This window comes from Gadus morhua, chromosome 17 (assembly GCF_902167405.1).
Source record: "Gadus morhua chromosome 17, gadMor3.0, whole genome shotgun sequence".
Classification (NCBI taxonomy): domain Eukaryota; kingdom Metazoa; phylum Chordata; class Actinopteri; order Gadiformes; family Gadidae; genus Gadus; species Gadus morhua.
In genome coordinates this window covers 16,545,236-16,569,697 of record NC_044064.1, presented here as the reverse complement: position 1 = coordinate 16,569,697, position 24,462 = coordinate 16,545,236, and the positions used below count along the sequence as shown (strand labels likewise).

Here is a 24,462-nt window from a genome sequence, read left to right as displayed (position 1 = left end):
CGTCACACGCGGTCTCTGCGTGCGCCCGCGGAGGGATGTAAACAACAACAGCGATGGCGTGGGAGAACTCTCTTGGTATGTAGTACGGTCTGAGACCTACCGCAAGCAGCTCGATGTCTCGGTCGCGCACGATTTCCTTCACCGTAACATGCCCCTGGTTGCACCATCTGTTGTTGATAAACAGCGCGAGTCCCCCTCCTTTGCTTTTGCCGCTGCGTCCACATTCTCGGTCCGCTCTCACTGTGGTGAATCCAGGTAGATCCACAATAGCGTCCGGGATGTTCTGGGTTAGCCAGGTTTCAGAGAGGCAAAGTAAGCTGCACTCCCTGAACGTCTTGTCCGTCCTCACAAGGGCAGCCAGCTCGTCCGTCTTGTTGGTCAAACAGTTCACATTCCCCATCACTATCGACGGAACCGAGGGCTTGTACTTCCACCGCTTAGCCGCTAGCCTAGCCTTCACCTTCACTCCGGCTCTGCAGCCTCGGCGCCTCCTCCTCAGCTCAGCAGGTATGGGGTGGAAAAAGCCGTTACGTCCCATTGTTTGGAGCGAAAGCAGTTTCTCCCTTGAATAAACAAGATGTCCATCGCTTTGCTGTCCATGACAAGTCAGTGTATCCATATAATATCTATAGATCTACACATATAAATAGTTGATAAAGTTAAAAGTTTATAAAAACACACTTAAATTACTAAAAACAACGCAACACGCACGGAGCTACTGGATAAGCGTCCTACTCGCGTCGGCGCCATGGCAACCTGACATGACAACATGACAACATGACATCTACACGTAATCCAATTTAATAGATAAATATAAACTAGAGCTGTCAGTTAAACGCGTTATTAACGGCGTTAACGCAAACCAAATTTAACGGCGTTAATTTTTTTATCGCGCGATTAACGTAATTATTTTATAAAAAAAAAAATATATATATATATATTATTTTTTTTCTTTGGCTCAAAACAAAGAAGCAGTAGCCTGACTGCTATGTTCAAATTACATTTGTTCAAAGCAGTCGTTTAATTGCACTATAGGCTCTTTTTTTGTATCGTCCTGTTTTGCTCAGTGTATATGCCAATGTTGTTATCAATAAAAATCATTTGCACAAGGCAAGCCGATGCACTTCACCATGTTGATAAGAGAATTAAAATGAGAAGAATTATGGGACAAAAAAATCAAGGGATATTTAGCATAGAAAAAGAATTTGCGATTAATCGCGATTAATTAGAGTTAACTATGACATTAATGCGATTAATCACGATTAAATATTTTAATCGCTTGACAGCTCTAATATAAACATAAAATACAGTATCCGCCAGAAAGAGGTCACATCCTGACACCTAGCGGTATATTTTTGATCGTTGAATGTCGTTACATTTAAAAGTGTGATGTTTAAAAAGATACCGCTAGGTGTCAGGTGGCGACCCTTCTTTACAAGTCAACCTAACATTACTTCGTCATGACTCCGCCGTGCTGTCTGATCGGTTAAAAAATAATCACACCAATGCGCCTGCTTCCTGCTGCTCCTCGTGTCCTTTTTTGTTGTTTAACATGAAGTTTACCGCCACATAATGGCCTGGAAAGCTTATGTGATTGTTTAAATTGTTTGGGCGTTTTCTTACAGAAATATTTAACATAAACACCGTTGTTTAGGGCAGGATTCTTTGTATAAAAAATATTTTCAGAAACATATATTTACGTGTGGAAGAGATCTGAACTGAAGAAGTGTTTATGAATGAAAGGATTGGGCTGTTAAAAAAGAAAAGAATGGTTCGTCCCTGGGTGGGCTTGAACCACCAACCTTTCGATTAACAGTCGAACGCGCTAACCAATTGCGCCACAGAGACCCGTGGTACCTCATGCATGTGCGTTAGATTAACTTCATCTTATGTCAAGGATTGTTCTGTTTGCAAATGTTCATCTGAAATAGTCGATATTTGTATTTGGAACCTGTTTTGCGCTCCAAACGAGGCGTGTTTATTACAAATGGCACGAGATTGTATGATAGAATATAGAGAACTTAACCCTGCTTTTCGAAATCATGTTATTATCGCAGAAAAGCAAACGGAACGATTATTTGAGATTTTTCAGTAGAACTGACGTGCAAAATACTTCAATGATTATCGAGCTATGGTTATTGTCATATATATATGTATATCTGGATAAAGAAACCTAGATACATTTTTTTAAATGTTGTCAAGAATAAACGTACACAAACATGTGAACAAATCAATGTCGAACGTGGGGCTCGAACCCAAGACCGGCTGATAGCGGGACATTTAGTGTTGATCAAAAGTAGAACAAAACCAAGAATAACTCTGATGCCTCAAGCATTGAACGTGTATCTAGTATTCATGCACTTTCAACGGTCAAAGTATAGGCACGCGAATAGATACATCTGCCATGTGGTGGGATTATTTCCCGCATGACCCTGCGTCAAACATTGCATACATCGTAGTTGTATGCAAGATGGTTAGTTATGCAACTGCTTTTAAACTCACTTTCCCCTGTGTTCAGTGCATTTATATGGTGTTTTGGGGATTCATACGAAAAGGATGCATCACATCTCTTTCTACTACTACTGAAAGTGTGCGTGTGTTCAACAAACTACATTGAACACGTGATCAAATGCGGAAATGTGCTGTAGTGGCTTGCAGTGAAGAGGGAGTTGATTTCGGGTTAGCGGTTGCTAGACCCAAAGGGTCCGGAGGTACAGTGGGCGGTACCTTTCTGCGTTACCAACCACCAAACGCAGGGTAGGCGGGACCTCTCTAACTTACGTTCAGAGCCTTGGGTCGTAAAACGACGATGTTTTGGTCCAGCTGTATATCTATCTTGAGTGCTCCTGTATCGTTCAATCCACACAGTACGGAGATTAAAACGACTTTCCTTAAAATGGACGGCTTGCAATGCAGTTGAACGACTTTGGTCATTAAATCTGCTTTCAGGTACATCTTCACCGCATATTAATAACGGTTCATTGGATAACATTCGTAAACTTAAGTAGTCCTAAGTTCATAGAAACAGACAGATAGCAGGTGCATGCGACGCTTGGTATGATGTCAATGTACACGTATTACAGCATGTGGAGCGTTACTAGTTTGGCTTTCTGATTTAAGAAACATTATATTCCATGGACTTTGGACGTTTTATCTTCATAGTATACTGAAACGTCAAAACCGAACCACATTATTCAAATTATTCTCATGAATTAGTATCCACGATGCTTACAGTGATATCGCTTAGTCGATGTAGGAAGCCTATGAAAATGAAACTTAATAGTGAACTTTCTATGTAGTCCTGTATGGATTTATTTATTGATATCCATTACTTCACGTACTGTCACATTATATGTAGCGTTATGTGTTGTTGCCATCATGTTCTGTATGTATTCTTTAGATTATTTCTGCTTCTGTTTCTTCATCTTAATTAGTATAGTCTCGAACCCTAAACCAATATTAACTTTATAATGTGGATTCATATGGACATGGTGAACATTGCACATTCGCATGGTGTCGAAACAAATCGCTATCATAATTGTCAAGGCAATATTTCACACACACACACACACACACACACACACACACACACACACACACACACACACACACACACACACACACACACACACACATTGATATAAACGAAGTTTATTAATGTCTCTCAACAGTAAGCCTCTTTGTTGTGTTCTGTAAACACAACACCATAAGAATATTTGCTTATTTATCCCACCCCACAAGCCTTCTGACTTTCATAGTATCAGTGAATATCTTAAACAAATCGAAGTACCTGTTAAACTAATCAGTCAGTGGACAGTGTGTGGTCAATAAATCTCTTCTTTGCATTTCTGTATGCGAGAGAGGTTAAAGAGAAGAGATATTTCAGGTGGAAGAGTCTTTAAGTGGGTCTCCACCAGTAACTTAAAGGCCCACTATGCAACTTTTTTAGCCAAAATTACATTAAGTATGCAGGTTGAGAGTTATGCTGATGGTTCTGCATCCATTTCTGGGTCGATTGGTGGGTGTGTCATTTACCCATGTCGCCTCTCCAGTGAAAAAGCGCATATGCAACTTGATCTGTTCAAACATGGCACCGGCTAGATATAAACAGCCAGTTGCGAGGCAATTGTTGCATTCATCATGGATCAATCGACTAATGGTACGGCCACACCAACCGCGTTACTCGCGTTGGATAACGCGAGTAACGCGCCTAACCTGACGCTTGATCATTGTGTGTCACAAAAATGGTTCAACGCGCCTGTGGCTGCGCTAGAGTCCGAGGTAGGAAACCCAAACGCCGCCGTGTTTGGGTGCATGATAGAGTTTAGATCGGGTTAGATTAAATAATCTCGGATATAAATAACGATCTCATCTCATCTCATCGTCATCCGTTTATCCGGGGTCGGGTCGCAGGGGGGGCAGCTCAAGCAGGGGGCTCCAGACTTCCCTTTCCCGGGCCACATTGACCAGCTCTGACGGGGGGATCCCGGGGCGTTCCCAGGCCAGTGTTGAGATATAATCTCTCCACCTAGTCCTGGGTCTTCCCCGAGGTCTCCTCCCCAATGGACGTGCCTGAAACACCTCCAAAGGGAGGCGCCCAGTGGGCATCCTTGCCAGATGCCCGAACCACCTCAGCTGACTTCTTTCTAAGTAAAGGAGCAGCGGCTCTAATCCGAGTTCCTCACGGATGACTGAGCTTCTCACCCTATCCCGCGACGCCAGCCACCCTTCTGAGAAAACTCATCTCGGCCGCTTTTACCCGCGATCTCGTCCTTTCGGTCATCACCCAACCCTCATGACCATAGGTGAGGATAGGAACGAAGATCGACCGGTAGATCGAGAGCTTTGCCTTGCGGCTCAGCTCTCTTTTCGTAACAACGGTGCGGTAAAGCGAACGCAATACCGCCCCCGATGCTCTGATTCTCCGGCCAATCTCACGCTCCATAGTACCCTCACTCGCGAACAAGACCCCGAGGTACTTGAACTCCTTCACTTGGGCTAAGGACTCATAAATAACGATAATCGGGTTAAATAACTTCACATGGTGTGTCTGGTGTGTTTCCAGCATTCGTAGTGTTGATCAGGAGAGAAATAGTCCGCCAAGACGTTGAGGTTGCTTAGCAACCAGAGACTGTCCATGCAAGTGAACGGAGCGTTCACTCTTCGTCATAACTATCAAACAGAACATCCTTCACATTCACCGAGCGAACATTATGAAAGTAAAATGCACATTTCTCGCTAAAAATGTTTCCATAAACGCATTTAATGGCGTAACTATGTTACTATTTGCACCCAGAATAAAGAAAGATGTCGGCCGTATGCTTCTGTGCAAGGGTCACTACAGTAACGAATTGCTTTACGGCACAGACCCCCAAACACGGAACCGGCTCGATATAAACAAAAGTAACTAATGCCGCGTTTCCACTGCAGGGTGCGGAACGGATCGGATCGCAAAGGGGCGGTAGGGAGGGGGCGGTATAGCCCAGCTCAGTTCCGAGGTCGCGTTTCCACCGCCGACAGTACCCTTTGTGGTAGGCCGGATGTCGATCTCCGCGGCAGCTACGTAAACATCGTAAACAACGTCTTCCTCCGCAAGAATGCAGACGAACGTCTCCACCTCCTTGTTCGCCCAAGCAAGCTTTTTACGCGACATGTTAATTGTAAAGAATAATACCTCGAGGCTACTGTTTGTTTGTTTTTATCCCCGCGTCACCCGGAAGTGACGATTCTGTCGACCAATCAACGGAGGGGGGGTGTAGCTAGAATTCCAGGGTACCCTTTCAGGCGTCTGGTCTCGTTTTGGGTACCGCAACGGAGGAGTCCCTAAAATGGGGTCGGAACGGGTACGGCGAAGTCCGGGTCACGCCCACTTTTGGCGGTGGAAACGCGATCCGACCCGCACCTTTGCGATCCGATCCGTTCCGCACCCTGCAGTGGAAATGCGCCATAAGGGATTGTTATATTCATCATAGATCAGCCGACTAAAAAGAGACAGAGAAACCCAATGTCGGAGGAACAGAAGAAGAGAAAAGGGAGACTGACCGACAGAGAGGCCAGACACGAGTAAACGTTGGGCAAGCTTTTCAGGAATAGCGTGAACTGAAAGAAAAAGAAGACTGCAAATCAGACGCCGACTCGGCCGTGTTGCTTTTGAAATTGAAAGTACCCTTGGGTGAACTTTGTCTTCGTGGTATTCTTGATTCTGATAGTCTCTGTACAAATATGTTTGCTCAACCATTTGGTTGTGAGCCCTGTAAAAATTGTTTTCTCGACCATTTTGTTGTGAGCCCTGTATGTTTCTAGCTTGCTTGCAACCATATAAACACCTTTGTTTCCATGGGTGTTTTGCTGTTCGTCTGTCCCCCAGATACAGACTGAATCCCCGAATCCAGGTTCTTGTTTATTTCGATTATTATGTTGGCCAAACCTCTTACACTGATTGTTCTGTTCAACCTAAGATAAAACAATTATAACCTAGGGTATAAATTCTCCCGGTGAACTATAAAAAAGGATGGATTTATGTTTATTGCAATGCAAATACACCCTTTTAAAAATGTATAACCTTGCCTACACTTTATGAACATCTACTTCGGACATGGCTCCACGCATTCGCCGGCTTCTTTGAAAACAAATGCACATGGCTCGCGTAGAAGTGCATGGGGAAGGGACGTCAACGAGTTGTTACGACAGTGTTGTGAAATATCTAGTACGAAGCTGTAGGGGGCGCTGTGTAGAGAAATGTGCGTGCCAAAACCAAGAAAACAGCGAAGATATTCCCGAAGTTGCATAGTGGGCCTTTAATAAGCCTTCGTTAGAAGGACGTAAAAAAGTAATACTTTTGTTTCTGCTCTTTACCAATGAAATAATGTAGGCCTACTTCACACCAAACAGGGTACATGAAAAACGGTATGTTTGATCAAATTACATAATAGTAATAATATTGGGGCTCTTATTACAATGGCATATAAACTTGCTAGTGCAGATATCATGTATAAACATTTGTGATGGAGTGTGTTTGATCTTTTCACACTACTGTTCAATGAGGGGTAGGTCTGACACCTCATATCCCTATCCTGTAGCCTATGTGTATCATTATAAATAAATTCCTGTTCATATGAGTCACCATGAATTGCCCACGTTTGTTTGTTTGTGTGTGAAGCCTGTCCAAGACCTGCAGCAAACCTCACTCACTAATTATCTTAAACCGTTTTGTGATTTTGCTTCTAATTGAAGTCGCTCTCTGGCGGAGTGCCGTGCACCTTTTGTCTTCATAAAATAATGAATTAATAAATGCTGAACAGGTTAGCCAGAATCTGGCTGTTCATTAAATGAAACGACATACCTCCTGCCAGCTCACCGTTTCTAGCTGTGTGTGTGAATTCTGTTCTGTGGTTGTGCTGTGAAAACTTGCGTCACCAATTTACTTCTGTTGGTCCCCACCCTCCTACTCCTATGATGATATAATCCCTGAGTGTAATTCCTCATGTGTCTCTCTGTTTGTCTCTCTACTGGCTATCTCTCTCTCTCCCTGTCTCTCTCTCTTGCTACGTATCTCTCTCTCTATTCTTTACTCTCTCCCTCTCTTCACACTCTACTCTCTCTGTCTCTCGCTCTTGCTACGTATCTCTCTCTCTATTCTTTACTCTCTCCCTCTCTTCACACTCTACTCTCTCTGTCTCTCTCTCTTGCTACGTATCTCTCTCTCTATTCTTTACTCTCTCCCTCTCTTCACACTCTACTCTCTCTGTTTCTCTCTCTTGCTACATATCTCTCTCTACTCTTTATTCTCTACTCTTCCTCTCTTCACACTCTACTCTCTCTGTTTCTCTCTCTTGCAACACTTGCTCTCTCTCTCTACTTGCTACATATCTCCCTGTCTTTGTCACCTTGCTCCATCTCTTAGTCCCTCGCCCTTCTTTCCTCCCAGCCCGACAGCTGAGATGACAAGGCAGTGAGATCGTCTGGCCCAGCGTGTCTTCCTGTGTCTCTCTTGTTACCCTGAGATGGCAACGGCTAAAAATAGTGAGTTTTTTTTTTTTATTATTATCCCTTTTGTATTTTTTTTTTATGTTTTCCTGCCGCCGATTATTGAGTCTTGGTAGACTCGTTCTCACATTTGATCATGTCATCATTTTGCATGAGTGAATTGCTTTGTCTTATGCTTGCCTAAATGGAGGTACAAAGAGTACTAGAAATTATACTTGATACCTATGGTACTTCTTAAGGTACTTGGCATGTTAGGGTACTAGGGTATTTTGCAGGTCGGGGTACATGGCATGTCAGGGTACTAGGTAATTGAGCATGTAAGGGTATGTGACATTTTAGGGTACAAGGGTATTTGGCATGTTAGGTCACTTGGCCAGGACAGGAAGTAGACCACAATAACAGCTAAATATTGTTAATGTTAAAGGTGCTTAAGGTAACAATTTAAGTGCTATCATTTAATTCTAATTTGTCAGAAAAGTTGGTCAGCTTTTATTGAAATGCTCTGTGAAACCTCTGTTGTGGTTGACTGCGTTCCTAGCTCTGTATGAGCCAATTTAGATTTTAGACCGCTCCCGGCTAACTACTGGTGAAACATCAAATCGCTTCCCTGATTGGTTGGGGACATTCAGCTTTCCTGTCAATCAAATTCGCACACAAAGCATTATCATAGCGGTAACGCCTGTGCAAGGACGCAACACTCAATGGAAGAGAACTGTATGGAAGGTGGGGGGGGCATTGTTTTAGGGTTTCATGTTTTTAAAATGTTGCTCTCTTGCCTTTTTTCTGCTTTCTCTCTCTTGAGAGCTCTCAAATCTTGCCAATTTAACCTTTTATTTTAGTAAGAAAAGTTTAAGTAACCAGTAGCACCATCTAAGGTTTATGTTTTACAGTTCTTATGTTTTTTATTTACGTTAACTGTTTTACATCATCTGTTCACAGACCAGATGGCTGGTGTGATTCATTAAAGCGGTACACCTGACAGTACCTGGTAGCAGGTCCTGGCCTGACGTGTTGACATTGGAATTCCCTGAATCCTCCCGATGATGTAATATTCCTAGAATGAAAGTGATCCATGCCTCATTTCATTTCTAAGAATAATAGCTGGAAGGGAAATCAACAAAGTAGACAGCCCCGGGAGCCAATCGGATTACATAACCGTGCAGCGGTGGGATGGAGGTACACAAGAACAGGGCGATAAAAACCCCTCTCTTTTACAGACACGTTTGTGTTAACTTTACTTGCAACTTCTTGCAGTCCGGAGGCGGGGCAAGGAATGGTGGTCACGGCCGTGGCTCAGCCCCACATTGGACTGCTTTTATCTTTGGCGTTATGCATTATCCAGCATTATCCACTTGCCAAAAATAATAAAAAAACACCCTTTTAATACTGGGCCTCAATGACCTGGCAGCCATCTTTGTTCCTGCTGCTAGTTGGTTTGGGGGGAACTGAATGCGGCATTCAGTTCGAGGATGGCACCAAGATGGGCGGGTATGTGAATAAGGCAGATTGCAGTTAACCTTAGTTGAACTACCCTACAGGACCTCCTGTGGCCTGCTATAAACATCCAACAACTATAATCCCCCATCTGGGTGGGTGTGGGGGGGGGGGGGGGTGTCTGTGTGTGTGTGTGTGTGTGTGTGTGTGTGTGTGTGTGTGTGTGTGTGTGTGTGTGTGTGTGTGTGTGTGTGTGTGTGTGTGTGTGTGTGTGTGTGTGTGTGTGTGTGTTGTTGCTGCTGCTCCAGAAAGCCTCTGTTGTCTGTCTGATAAGGTTACCGGGTGGGCCGAGTGACTGCACAGACACTCTCACTATTGACTTTCAGGTCAAAGTGGTCCGGACTACAACGTCGGTCTCATGTGTCTAGGGTCTCGTGAAATGTCACTGGGTGGTGGGCGTGTTTGTTAGGAGGGGTTGTGTCTTGTTTCTTTGAGATTCTTCAATGTGTGTGTGTAGGTGTGTTTGTGTGAGTGTGTGCATGCACGTGACTTGACGTGCCACTCCTCTAATATCCCACTGACACACATATCACAGATGGATGGATCAGTAAGAGGGAGAGAATTGGAGATTAATCTGGAAAAAAACAGTTAGGTAACATGTGTGTGTGTGGGTCGGGGTGGGGCCGAGGTCGTGGATTATCTGGTCCGTCCACACGAAAGGAGCCTTGGTAGTGTGATAGCGACGTTTAACAGTGTATTAATGCAATTGTAATCATTGTCTATACTTTAATACACAAACCAGGAAAGTCAAATTCCTTCAATATGTGATGATATTTTCGGGCCAGTCGGATTTATTCTGTTTGTGGACTCAAAAAACATATCAGCCTGTCATTGGCTCATGGGCCACGAGGCGGGGGAACCCCCTGCATGTCGGGCCAGATGTTGAGCGGCTGGACTCGCTGAAGCACTGTCTGACAGCTTAGACGTTGTATACGGGGAATGGGTTAACCTAGTGATTGTTAGTGCTTTGCACTTGGTTCTATGAAAATCCTTACTGCACCGAGAGCGATATATGTTTTCACTTTCTTATGACAAATGTACTTATTGTAAGTCGCTTTGGATGAAAGCGTCTGCTAAATGCCCTGGGACACATCAACAAGGATGGGTTGGGGAACAAGATGCTCCAAAAATATTCTGTAAGAATGTTGTTTTATTCCCTTCAAATGTATACTTGATATTTTATATTGAATAACAATTTGTTTCATGTGATTTGTGCACCAAATTGTTTTAAAAAAGACAGGGGAGACAGCAGTTGAGGCATCATGGCGTAGAAACTGTGAAAAGGCACTCTGTTGATGAGTTCAGCACAAATATACGTTTATACTAAAAGCCATGCTTCAAAGAGGAGTGAATACAGAATACAGAAAGTACGTTTTTGAGGGGATTGGGGTATTTGAAACATGTGTTTAATGACCAGCGAGGTTAAGCTTCTCCTTATTTTGCCCATTGATGTCTCAGCCACCCTACAAAGCGTTACAAAATCCCATAATGGTGCACTTACACTGTAAAGGTAGTTAAAAAATAAGTCCATAATGTTTCATAGCAGCAATTTCATGTGAGCAGTTGGCTTTTCTATCTCTGTTCCCGATGCTAGCATTAAGACGCTAGGTAAGTTGATATATTCATGCCATCAACAAAAAGCCATTCCTAGTGCTTTCAAAGGAGCACCTGTAAAAACACGGAGAGGAATATCGTTGAAAGATCGTTAAAAAGAGGAAGACTACAAAATGAAAGTATGATTGGGAAGAGAATACAGGTATATGTCGTGCAGACATGCATTTTTTATTGAAAGGGTTAGGGTTTGAAACGGAAGGATTTCGAAATATGTAGTGGCAGATGAGTGTTCTTGAGATTGTTTCAGATCGGGGCTGTAACGATACGCGTATCAAACCGAAAATCGCGATACTCAAAGCCACGAACCTGTCTCGCGGTGTGAGAAGGCAGAAGCGCGATACGCCCTTTCTAACTCTGCGGTCAAATTGTCCGATTGAAATTTGCTAATAATTTGTCTAAATAATAGTCTGCTGACAGCGCCCCCTCCTATCGATGCCGTAAGTATGCGACTGCAATCCTCCGTGGCTACGGAGGATCGCATTTCTCCACAGCCGTCGAAGTGCTCATATGCGATATGAACGACATTTATCCAGAGGGGGCCTGTGTGATCCTGTCTCTAGTGTTTTGTGTGATTTGACTGGCAGTTTGTCTGCTTATAGGTTGGAATGAAGCGGCCACCGATTATTGACAGGATGGGTACTTTATTCTACCGGACTCGTTCGCTTCTTCACTAGACACACGCGCTACCGCTCGCTCTCCTCGCTCGTCCACTCACTCACACACGCATACGCACATTGCCATTCTGGCGCACACACATATGCTACTCGTAACGCCTCGTTATTGCGACGTTCATGACATTCAGGTTTTTATCCATCTATTGAAAGTTAGGCTATTAAACATGTTGCATTCTATACGGCCTGATTATGTCATTATTTAAGCTACATAGCCTAATAAGAAGTGCTAATAAGTATATTTGACTAAACCAACCAAACAGTTGAAAAAAGCATCCTCCCACACGTTATTTCTTTATTCATTTAGCTATACTTTAATAGTATTCTTTCTGTTCAAATCTGTTCAGTGTTCCAAATTATTTGTTATTAAATGTTACATTAAGTTAATTGGTATATAAGTGTTGTTTAAATAAAATGCTTTTTAAATTTCAAAAAATCGTGGGATGTATCGAACCATGGGTCAAAAATCGTGATACAAACCGAATCGTGAGTTTGTGTATCGTTACAGCCCTAACTAAAACACAGAAAACGGAGGCGGTCCCTGGTGAGCTAAAAGCTCTGGTGGGCTCATAACACGCAGGCAGATCACACGTATTTTGATCCTAAACGATGCTAGTGCTTTGAAAACTATTAGTGATATTATGTGCTGTGATTTAGCACTGAAGTAATGTGGCCTGTTCTCTTAGTCTTCGTTAAAGCTCTGGTAGCAGCATTCTAGATGAGTTGGATGTGTCCAGCAGTCTTTTTTAGAGAGCCCTGTGTAACGGCATTGAATATTGGCTTATTATTTAACTATTTTGTTGTATTATTTGAATGTAGTAGTAATTGTAAGATGCTCAGTGGTAATGGGTCTTAACTTACAAGTTGGCAGCCTCTTTCAGCACCTAAAGAGAGCACAACAAAGCTTTTATGGTACATGTAACCCTGTAACCCCATAAAATGGATACCATATGCATGGCTAAGCCACTGCTGCTTGATAATCTTATCAGTCTAGAAATCCCCTTTTTTGTTTGGCCGCCTGATTTAATGGATCGACTTCGATTGAAGACGAATGTTAAACTACCACAGTATCAGAGGAGTGTCTGTACGTAGGCCTGTCCGTCGATTCTCCCGACCAACGTTCATCTGACATCAAACTCAGCTGCAGTGTGGAGTGTGAAGTTGTTCAGATGAGCGGTTCACAAGAAAGCTGCGAGTGTTTGCCTTGTTCTGACCAGGCACGACTTGAGCGGGCACTGCACTTGTAATCACAAATCAGTAAACGAAAAAATCAATTGTGGTCAGATTCCATCAGATTGCCTCTTCAATTCAAAGGCAAACAACAAACTTGATCAAAGTCTGTATTGTTTTTCCTGACCAAGATGGGATTATCGAACACACAAAGTGTTTTGGCCTTTTTGGTTGGTATACCCTCAGGGTGAGATCAGACACCACCTAAAACACACACACAGACATCGGGCTGCATTTGATACTTGCTGACTTTGTTCTGGATTACTGTCTCAACATCGGACCCCCAATGTTCTCATTCTTCTTTCAAATCAATCGCGCCTGTTGTTTTTTTTTTCATATAAATTGACCCCAGCTTTGTCAGCCGGGTCAGTGATTATTAGCTCAAGAGGTCTTTGTGCTTGTGATCTTGCATGTTTTCAAGTATGGACCTATTTCTTGATCATAGTCATGCTGTACCGTCTTTCCAGTTCAGGCACTTCTTTGGAGCAGATTGATTCCTTGACTCAGACTCCTTGGTTTGTAAAGTACCTTTGGCTTCCAGTCAGACTAAATCAAAGCTTTTAGCACTTTCCCTATAATCTCATAAGCACACACACACACACACACACACACACACACACACACACACACACACACACACACACACACACACACACACACACACACACACACACACACACACACACACACACACACACACACCCACCCACCCACCCACCCACCCACACACACACACACACACACACACACACACCATTAAGTGTGATTATTAAAGAATGGAACTAATGCAACCGTTTTCTAGGAAAAGGTTATTAAAAGATTCATTGAAAAGTGGTTTTCGTTAGGGGAGGAAGGGAAGAACAACAGGGTAATCCTAGTGAAGAATAGAAGAAGAATTAGGATCAAGAGTTATTGTTTTGTTTTTTCATAAAGCTCTGAGAACCTCAAGGGTTAAAAACCCTTTACAGGAAAGAACGGCAACAAATAACTTGTGGCCTTAGACCTTAGGCCTAAGACGATTATAGACGTTTTGAGGGAGACAATGATGTACATTTTTCTGTTCTTCCCAGCCACTGTGGAATGTTCTGGAGACGCTGTCCGCTTTGTCAGCAGTCACACGGTTATAAAATAGCACAATAAATAACAATTTTCTTTTCAGTTGCGTGAAAAGGGAGATCATATATTTACGAAGTAAGCCGATACTAACACCATTGCTTCTGTGTTTTTTCTTTATTTTTATACTTTCATGTGCCGTATTTCAGCTCATTAATTTCACAGAGATGTGAACAAAGGCAATAGAAACGTCCATGGCCATGAAAATGATTTTGTTTTCCTTTCACATGGCTTGATTCTATTAATATTAATATTATCCAAACACTTCCCCAAACACATACAGTTCAGTGTTAAATCCGGTTTTATTATCGGATCGTTCTTTTCAGATTCTAACAGATTAGAAGTGTCAGGAATAAATCCTGGCCCTCTTCACTGACGCCTCTTCCTTCGAAATGGATGTCCGTCACTTCCTAAGTCCGAACCGTGAAATCCTATTTCCATCTTGGCCTGGTGTGACCTCCATCTATCATGATCTCCAAACCACTACGTAATTAAACCCATACGCAATGTGGAAACCCAGCCACAGCAATGTGCCATCAAGATAAAAGTATGCAATATTGGATTCTTCGCATGATAAAACTAAGATTTGTAGATATGAGGTTATGAAAATGACGTTACTCTCCCCCTATCCAGGCACTGTGAAAACGGGCGGGGTGCGTTTCTCGGAGGAGCCCAACGCCACCACCGCCGCCGCCGCCGCCTCCCACGTTCACTTTGAGGAGAAGCTGCATGACTCGGTCGTCATGGTGACCCCGGAGGCCAACGGCAATTTCCTGGTCAAGGTTCAGATCATCAACATTATTGCTCCCTGAGTCACTTAGGAGACTCTCCCTTGCCTCCCTTTTCCTTATTACTTTTCCACAACTGTATGTTGTTTAACTTTCTACAATTGGCACAGACTACTACGTTTCTTTTTCAGTCCGTCTTCAGATAAATATTGGGGGAAAAATTGTCAGTTATGGAGGTCATCCCACTAAGTGAGACTGTGTCGAGATATGAGCTAAAAATGTGTTCTGTACTTTGATACACTTAAATAAGTTGTGATCTAAGAGGCAAAGAGAAATAACCACAGAATAAATCAATCTCGCCACCAGCGATTCAGTGATTGATTAGACTACCGGGTCCAAACTAGATAAATTATTCCCGAGTGGGACGGTCATAGGTGTTGAAGCCTGAGCTGAGTCACGTCTCAAAGTGTCCTTAGAAAAAGTGGCCCAAAGTTAGAGCTGGTCATGAATAAAATCATTTCCCAATACATTCAATCATTGGTGGAATCAATTCAATCTTTCCACCATAACCGCCCCCAAACATTTACTTCCTGCGTAAAAAGGATACCAAAAATGTTCCGTTATAAGATCTGATTTCTCTCTGGCTCCCTCTCTTTCTGTCATTCACCCATAACATGATAATACCTTCAATCTCTTCATCCACTACTCATTGGCTCTTTACTTACGCTTTCAGCGGTAAGTAAAGAATTTCAGGAGCCAGGAGGGGATGTTTCTGGCGTCTTGCTCAGGGATGCCTCCAGGTTAGGCTTTTCACCTTTTGGGCCTGAACCCAGAACCTTTCAGCTGGGAATCACCCCTAACCAGTGGAATCACCCTAATACTAACCAGTGGAATCCCCCTAATACTAAACAGTGGGATCACTTAACCAGAAGCCTATCCTGGACCCCCCCGAAAAAACCCCAACAACAACCAACATCTACATGCATGTACATTAGCTCTAGAACCTGGACTTAAGGTTGAAATGTTTATTATTTTCTATGTTTGCTGCAGTCGTCGAGTTACAGCTTTGTGTGTTTGTATGCGTGCCTGAGCCTCCGCATGCGCACGTGGGTGTGTGCACACGTCATGTTTACATGGTTCTCAAAAGGCCTTTTGATTGGGGAGACCACCCCAGTGGGCAGTGAGTTCTGACAGCTCACAGTGGACCATCTCTGCCTTGTGTCTGAGTGACGGTTGCCATGGGGATCCACGATGAAGAGGAGGAGGCGCAGGGGGTTTTGGGAGGGGGGGCTGAGTTCTTGTAGCCAGAATACCGTTGGGTTGTGAGTGCGTGGGTGAGTGATCAGTATGCAGTCACTGTGTGAATGCATGCGGACAGATCAGTCCATCGCTCTCCCTCCCTGTCTCTGTCTCTGTCTCTCTCTGACTCTCTTGTGCTATGTCTCTCTGTGTCTCTCCAATCATCTATCTCATCAAAAATCCTCTCTATTTTTCTGTCTCTGTATGACTCTCTCTCTGTCTTTATTGCTGTCATTCTCTCTGTATCTCTCCCTCTGTCACTTTCTCTCTTTCTTTGTCTCTCTGTCTCTCAGTCTCATCATCTCTCGCCCAGTCTCCGTCTCTCCCCCTGTCTCTTTTGAAAGAAAAGCTTATTGTTTTGGTTGTTTTGTTATGTTTCCATTATATAAAACCCTGAGGAAGGTTTAATTCGGTACAGTTGATTGACTTGGTGACGCCTCACATATTCAAAAATCAAAAAAATCAAAATCAAAAACCCAAAAATTAACCAAATTCTGCAATAGAAAGCCCTTGACAGCTCCCTAGCGACTAATCTGACACACAATGACGACAGACCGGTCTAAAACGTCTATTAAAAACGACCGTAAGCCATGTTACGGTCACAGCGAGTGCGTTTCCTCTCCCCACTCGGAGGGTTAAACCCATTCTCTATGGTGTGTTTGCGGCCCTCCACTCCACTCTGCGAGGTTGTGAACTAGCGGAGGACCCGCCCTTGGGATCGCATTCGTGTTCTCGGGTATAAATCCTCGTCCCTTGTCGACTGCCTCCTGCTGTGCTTCCTCCAAATAAGCTGGCAGCCTCGCACAGGGCTGTCGTTTTTATTCCTAAGTGCAGCCAAGAGAGAGCCTGTGTCTTATCTCTGTGCCGATGCTTCATCCCTCCCCGGCTTCATCCTCTCCACCCCTCCATCTCTACACCCTTCCTCCTCTCCAGCCTTCCTCCTCCCCACTCTTCCTCCTCTCCAGCCCTCCAGCCCTCCACCCATTCTGCTAATTTCACCGCTCTATACTCTCTCTTTCTCTCTGGCTCTCACCATTGCTCTCTCGCTCTGTCACACTCTCTGTCTCTCTGTGCCCTCTCTGTGCCTTCTCTGTCTCTCAAGCTCTCTCTTGTTTCTTTGCACCCCCTGGTCTCTCAATTCTTTCCCTCTCCAGAGCTCTGTCTTATTCTGACATCACGACACTTGAAATTAAGTGCTATTAAAGTATTCCTAACTTTCCAAAATAATTACTTCTGCACTGAAGGATGGAAATAAAAGGTACAATCAAGAAGTTCTACGAGTATCTCTCTCTCTCTCTCTCTCTCTCTCTCTCTCTCTCTCTCAGGTGGGCTTCTTGAAGGCCCAGCACAGGTATGAGATCGTCTTCACCCTGCCGGCGCTGGGCAAGGCCGTGTGTCCGGCGCCCGTTCCCAGCCCCCACCTGCGGACCACCGACCTCACCCTCCTCCCAGACGGTAAGAGACTCAATGTGTGTCCGGCCCTTCCTCAGATCATGCCTGGGACAGGACAACGCTGATTAAGATCCTGGCCAATACAACGCGTTTATCGTGTATTTTGTATTTTGAGGCTTTGGGTCTTTTGCTTGTTCATTGTTATCTGAGCAGCTGTTGTGTATGTGCTTGTGTGTGCGTTTGTGTGTGTCCCCCCTGGCCCCCTTCCCTCTTTTGCATAGGATTCGTCATGTTTGCTTCAACCCCAGGTTCATAGTTTTTGTTATTGTTCAGCTAAGCCCGTCCGGCAGTGTATTAGGCAGTTGGCGAAGCCGTTTACATCCACTCTACTCCAATACAATATTACAAAAGGTTGGACCAATTTGTTGATGGCTCACCAACAGCCCGCTTTCGGAGCGTGCATACACCATGAGAGTGAAAAATGAAGGAAAATCATGGTTAATTTACACCTAGACATATACAGGGTCAGAATTAACCTCGGGTCTGAGCACACCAGACGAGACCTTTGGAAAGAGAGTGGGGGATATGGAGGAGGACAAACTGGCAGGAGAGAAGAACTGGATGCAATCTCTCCGTCTCCATCCCCCCCCCTCCCCCCACCTCTTCTGTTATGTCGGTCCGATCTGTACTGGTTGTCCGCAACTTCCGGTCTGGAATTAATTAATTATGTGCTATCTTGTCTTATCTTGTCCGTCTGGCTGTCTCTCTCTGTTTTTATTCTTCATTATTGCTTTTGTCTTCTTATCTTCATATTCTTTCTTTCTAACTTGTTTGATCTCGCCTTCTCTCTCTGTCTCTCTGTCTCTCTGTCTCTCTGTCTCTCTCTCTCTCTCTCTCTGTCTCTGTCTCTGACTCTCTGTCTCTGTCTCTGTCTCTGTCTCTCTCTCTGTCTCTGTCTCTCTCTCTGCCTCTCTGTCTCTGTCTCTGTCACTGTCTCTCTCTTTGCCTCTCTGTCTCTGTCTCTGTCTCTCTCTCTGTCTCTGTCTCTCTCTCTCTCTCTCTCTTTCTCTCTCTCTCTCTCTCTCTCTCTCTCTCTCTCTCTCTCTCTGTCTCTGTCTCTGTCTCTGTCTCTCTCTCTGCCTCTCTGTCTCTGTCTCTCTCTCTGACTCTCTGTCTCTGTCTCTGTCTCTCTCTCTGTCTCTGTCTCTCTCTCTGCCTCTCTGTCTCTGTCTCTGTCACTGTCTCTCTCTCTGCCTCTCTGTCTCTGTCTCTGTCTCTCTCTCTGTCTCTGTCTCTCTCTCTCTCTCTCTCTCTCTCTCTCTCTCTCTCTCTCTCTCTCTCTCTCTGTCTCTGTCTCTGTTTCTGTCTCTGTCTCTCTCTCTCTGTCTCTCTATGCCTCTCTGCAGGCGGTCTGAGGGTGACCTGTGAGTACATGGCCCAGCAGGAGGGGGTGCTCTGTGAGGAGCTGCTGCTCCTGAGTGAGGCCAACGACCACGTGTGTGTCACGGTCAAAGTTCACGCCAGAGTCATGGGTAACCAGAATAATTTATATAAAATCAACCAAGATCACTTTTTGCAGGCTCTATCCTTCTCCTAAGGCAAGGGAGATGCTGTGTTTGGTTCATGACTTACCCATCTCATGAACACACCGCCCAGAGCAGAAGGCAGCGTTTCTAAAAGCTCTTTTGTCCCTGCTGCCATTAGGAGATAGTACCGATGGGTTAAAACGTGCAGTCTGGAGTGCTGTCACTTTTGCCAAATGTTAATAGTGATTGCCAACGTATTTTATCCTGCTGGTTCTACCGATCCTCAGGGAGGCCCAAGACAGGTTGCCATGTTGTAGACAATCGAAATCTATCCCTCTATCTTTCTAACCAAGATAATACGGTGGACTTAAACCTAATCTTAACTTCTTAACATATTTGGTGAATGCATTTAGTTTTACTTGAATTGAGTTATTGAACACGGTGTAATATAAAATTACTGATAAGCAACATAGACAGGGAAGGATGTAATAAATGACACTATATTATTAAGTTAGTTTTCTTAGTGATCAGATGAATACGCCTCCCTTTAGTGAACTGAATGGGACTAAGTGTTGACCATGATGACTTAGAAAGGGCTTGTATGTTACTCAGGACTTCATTTGTTCCCTTTGATCCTGTAATCTATCAACCATGGCTGCATTCTCACTGGTTCTGAACACGGCTTTGGTAAACTTCACATATATTCAGTCTCTTGCCGGTGCACAAGATACCATCAACATGACCGGCTGTAATGCAATAATCCATCCAGGGGGACAGGGGACATTCTGATGTGATGGTCTCTCAAGTGTAATTTCTCTGTCTGTCTGTCTGTCTGTCTCTCTCCTTCTATCTCTCTCTGTCTGTCTCTTTGTCGGTTTGTGTGTCTCTGTCTCTCTCTCTGTCTATAGATCGCCATCACGGTACGCCCATGTTATTGGAGGGAGTGCGCTGTATCGGAGTGGAGCTGGAGTACGACTCGGAACAAAGCGACTGGCAAGGATTTGACTAGACGACACACACACACACACACACACACACACACACACACACACACACACACACACACACACACACACACACACACACACACACACACACACACACACACACACACACACACACACACACACATTAAGAGCTCTCCGCCAGCCTCCATCTTATTATGAAAAAGACAATTGGTTTGTTGAGTTCAATATTTATTCACTCCATGGTCATCTGTCTCTAGTTCAAAGAAAAATGTAATTGAATGGAGTGGACATTTTCTGAAAGTTCTGATGGATATAAATAATAATATAAACAAAACTCTGAATATTTCAATGCTAGGAACCAAAGGGAGACTTAATAAGCAAATAAGATAATATATATATGCATATTTATTTACACACACACACACACACACACACATTCTAAATAGTGTAAATGACATAGTCCATATATTATTGACAATATTATACACACACACACACACACACACACACACACACACACACACACACACACACACACACACACACACACACACACACACACACACGCACATACCATTCTCGTAATTGATGTTGCCAGGAGCTAGCGTCCTTGGGATCGGGGGACCTTCAAGGGAACGTACAGCCAGCCCTGGCGTTCAGAGAACATCCTACACGAATAATCAACCATCCCCACTGAATGCATTGGCTTCCTCCTCATCTTCATCATCGTCGTCGTCATCCTCAGCAGACTAGACACAGCGTCCAAATCATTCTCTTGAAACTTTCTTCTTTTTATTGTGTGTCTATTGTTTGTCTTTTTTGTGTCATGCCCACTAGAGGGAGCTAAAGGTTGCTGAATCGTTCTGGCCTCCAAATCAAAATACAGGGATGTCTTCTCTTAAAGGTGACACATTATACCACCGGGTGTGTAACTGCTAATCACACTCACACCTGGTGGTACAAAATGTCACCTATAATGAAATGGTCTGTAGATTTAAATTTATGTCGCTAAAAAGGCTTGTCTCATTGTGCACGTGAACGTCACTGTTGGTCGGCATCTGCCCTGGACGAAGGTCCTGGTATGAGACCCTCATACCCCAGACCTACGTTTCCCTTGGCAACTCTCAGGCTATCACATTTGTAAGCTTTGCAATGTTACGCCTTTCAACAAGTGCCTTCTTTTTTTTTATCACAATCACTATTTCAACTCACTCGCTGTTATCCACACATGTTGAACTTTGCTTGTGCTGATCACCGGCCTGATACCTTGTAAGGACAGGCGATGTTTCGGGGTGTCGGCGGGTGTAGAGTAGGGCTTTGACTTTTGCCCAAAAATCATATTCGAATTTCGTTTGTTTATTAATATTAATATTCGAATATATTCGAATATTTATTAATAATATTTTGACCATTAAATGCCTTCAGTAATACCTGGGCTGAATCCGAATACTTAGTACATACTATTTATGTTCAGTGTCTATGTCTACTACTTGACGGTCTACAGCTATGCGTAGAACGCCTAGAACGGTCTTCTACAGCTATGCGTAGAACGCCTCTTGCGTGTTCCAACGGTTTTATTATGTTTCTAATAAATCCCTGTCTAATCAATACTTCATTCACTGCCTCTTCCGTGGTCGTTACAATATTATGAATAGACTGCATCGGGTTCTCCGACGTCTCTCCCTCTTGGCCTGCCCATAAAAGGTTCGAATATTAAGGGCTGCCTAATATTCGTTCGAATTTTGATTTATTTTTTTGATATTCGAATTATATTCGAATCACGAAGTTCGAAGTCAAAGCCCTAGTGTAGAGTCACCAATTCAGTCCTTCATAAAGTGTCACATCATGTCCTTGTGATGTTTGTACCACAGATCTTCATTCCTCCGCCTCATCATCCCTGCCTCCTCTTTTTCCCACAACGTACAAACTTACCAGTTTCACTCTATGAGGACCTATCACAAAGGTTGGATAGTTGTGGACGGAATGCCAGGCATGCATGTAACTAACTTTGAAGGTCTGTTAAGATCTTGTGTCAATGGAGTCATAAGCAATGATTGTTTTTTTCTGCGTCGTCACCTATTGTACGCCAGGTGTTCCCACAGACTCTTTGGGGAGTTTTGACCGTGGTGCTTTTGCATATCATGAAATGCTTCTTTATGTTTTGCCCTCTTATGTATATTTGATTTTGAAGCGTCAGCGCGAGCCGGATTTAGATTGGTTTTCAAAGTTTCTAGAGAATTCTTTATCGGTCAAAGTCTGATTTTGGTTCAACCCTGCCTATCACAGTTGTCAACTGAAAGAATCTATTGTTTTGGGCACATGAACATGAGACCAAAACGACATGAGAAGTGATAACATAATACACTTTATTGTTTCATCTGAAGGCCTAAAAGGCTCAATTCAGGTTAAATGTTTGTTCTTCTACTTCTACTTCTGAAGGACTGCAGAGGCATAGATTAATTCTTGTTCATGGCTTATTATTCCACAGACTGGTTAAATGCCCTCTCACTGCCACAGTGTGGCCTGGGTCTGAGCCTGGCAGTGCCAAATAATGATCCCTTTCAGTTGACATTCTCACATCTTGCAACACCAGGGTTAGGCCATCTTGCACAATACTGGACCAATGTATAAGATTGTGGATCACAAACAGTCTTACATTCTTATAAAAATCTAGAATCTAAGTTAAAAGTTAAGTTAGCTCGTTCTTAATATCCAGGTAGGCCAACTCAATAGGTACTGAATGTATAGGTATTAGTGAATGTTGAATTTTGTATAAACCTGCTCATTTTGTGTGTGTGTGATTTGTTATTTTAATATTTTGTCATGTCGTATATCAATAAAAGAACATGCAGTTATTAATGTTTTTTCTTCTAACTTATATTTATTATATAGTATTCGGATATGGATATAACTTAAAAAGATTATCTTTATATTTAATAATATGTTTTATGTTTCTTATTATTCTTTGAATTTATTGTAAATATTATACTGACCTTGTTGTTGAACTTACATCATGTGTTTTTATCGAGGCTCTCCGCTAGGGGGCAGACACGATATACTAAAGCCAGCAGCCTAACTTGGCTCCAAATAACATTGTAGAAATAGGATCCCTTGAAGCACCATAAAAAAACCGAAGGCATAATCTATTAGGCTTCGTAGTATAGTATGAACAAAACGCCTAAATTAATCTAAATATAAAATATATTATTAAGTTATAATTGAGGCACCATGCATACCTTTATTTTTTCCAGCTCCTAATTAAAAGCGACTGTATAATGTGTTAGAATGTACTATAATACATTGATTTGTAAGCCACATTTTTTTTTATTATAAAATTACTTCACTAATTGAAGAAATGACTGATCTCTTCAGCGAGCGAAGTGAATAGAGCGAGGTGCCTACCGAGAGATTGCCAGCAACGTCTCAGTTGTACCATTAGAGTGCGCTGTAGACCAGTATACCCATGTTCTGTCATGCATTGTACACCACGGGTTAACCGTCCATGTACCCTGAGTCAGTGTTGTGATATATATTTGGTTTGAATGACTACGTTTTTTGCGGCAGTTGGCCTAAAATATGAATGTAACCAAATACATATTTTAGTGTGTGGTCTACTAACTCGATGTGTCAAAGTCTTTAGTTGTAGCCGATTTGCATTGGCCTAGTTTGTCCGTTTTAGATTGTTTCCCTCGTACAGATAATAAAATAAAGTGATGTTATTATGATTAGCATTTTGATTGCCTTTGCCATTTACCATTGGTGAATCATTTTATCCTATAGCGTCCTCCATTGTAAGCAGGTGGTGGCTCCAGTGGGAATCGAACTCACAACTCATGCCCAGCTCTTTAAGTTGATCTTTATCGTTTAACATCATACATGTTGAAGCAATGCTAATGCATTGAACTTTAATAATAAAATGGAGCGTTTATAACATGTTGTGCTTTTCCTCACTTTTTTTTTTAACTTTTTTTCTTACCTCTGTGCCACTTTCGCAACCTATCTCGTTTCAAGAAAAAAAAAAAAAAGTAGGAAAAGGCCTAGAATAGCCCTCCTGTCACGAGGCGTTCTTGTAGGCCTTTCTCTCTCGTCCATTCCATCCGTGCCATTGTACTGCAAGTCTATTACAAATCCCATCGATTTTTTACGAAAGAAATGTCGAATAGGCAATCAAGGCTTTTACAAACGAGTCTTCCAATCAAAAGATATAAGTAAAAAAAATAGGGGTTGTTTGTATTGTGATACAGTCGATGCGTCCATGCTGCAAGCAAGCAAGCGAGTCATCATTTCAAGTGTTTTAATAACGAAGGAATAACGCAGCATTGCGTTTATTTTTGGTCCATACATGTTATATTGTCTTGAATACGTACCTGGTAACGAATGGATAATGTGATGCAAAAAAACAACAACATCTATGGGTATGGGTTATTTTGAAAAGTTTGTT

At 43.0% G+C, this 24,462-nt stretch overlaps 1 protein-coding gene and 1 non-coding gene across 5 annotated transcripts; one reads left to right on the top strand and one right to left on the bottom strand.

The window, feature by feature from the left end:
• adisspb (adipose secreted signaling protein b) lies at positions 1-22,880 on the top strand. Of its 4 annotated transcripts, none has more exons than XM_030338010.1 (6): positions 1-75; positions 7,928-8,022; positions 14,742-14,890; positions 17,461-17,590; positions 18,934-19,059; positions 19,962-22,876. In XM_030338010.1, exons 2-6 carry the CDS (start codon positions 8,004-8,006, stop codon positions 20,060-20,062), a joined length of 525 nt encoding a protein of 174 aa, XP_030193870.1. In that variant the 5' UTR covers positions 1-75; positions 7,928-8,003; the 3' UTR covers positions 20,063-22,876. The 4 variants fall into 4 exon arrangements, with proteins under 4 accessions (XP_030193870.1, XP_030193868.1, XP_030193869.1 ...); XM_030338008.1 differs by having other exon boundaries at positions 2-75; positions 7,904-8,022; XM_030338009.1 differs by lacking the exon at positions 1-75 and adding an exon at positions 2,782-2,949 and having other exon boundaries at positions 19,962-22,880.
• Positions 1,775-1,848, bottom strand: trnan-guu (transfer RNA asparagine (anticodon GUU)). The gene has a single exon. It is a non-coding gene; the product is annotated as a tRNA-Asn (tRNA).
• Positions 22,881-24,462: the final 1,582 nt, after the last annotated feature.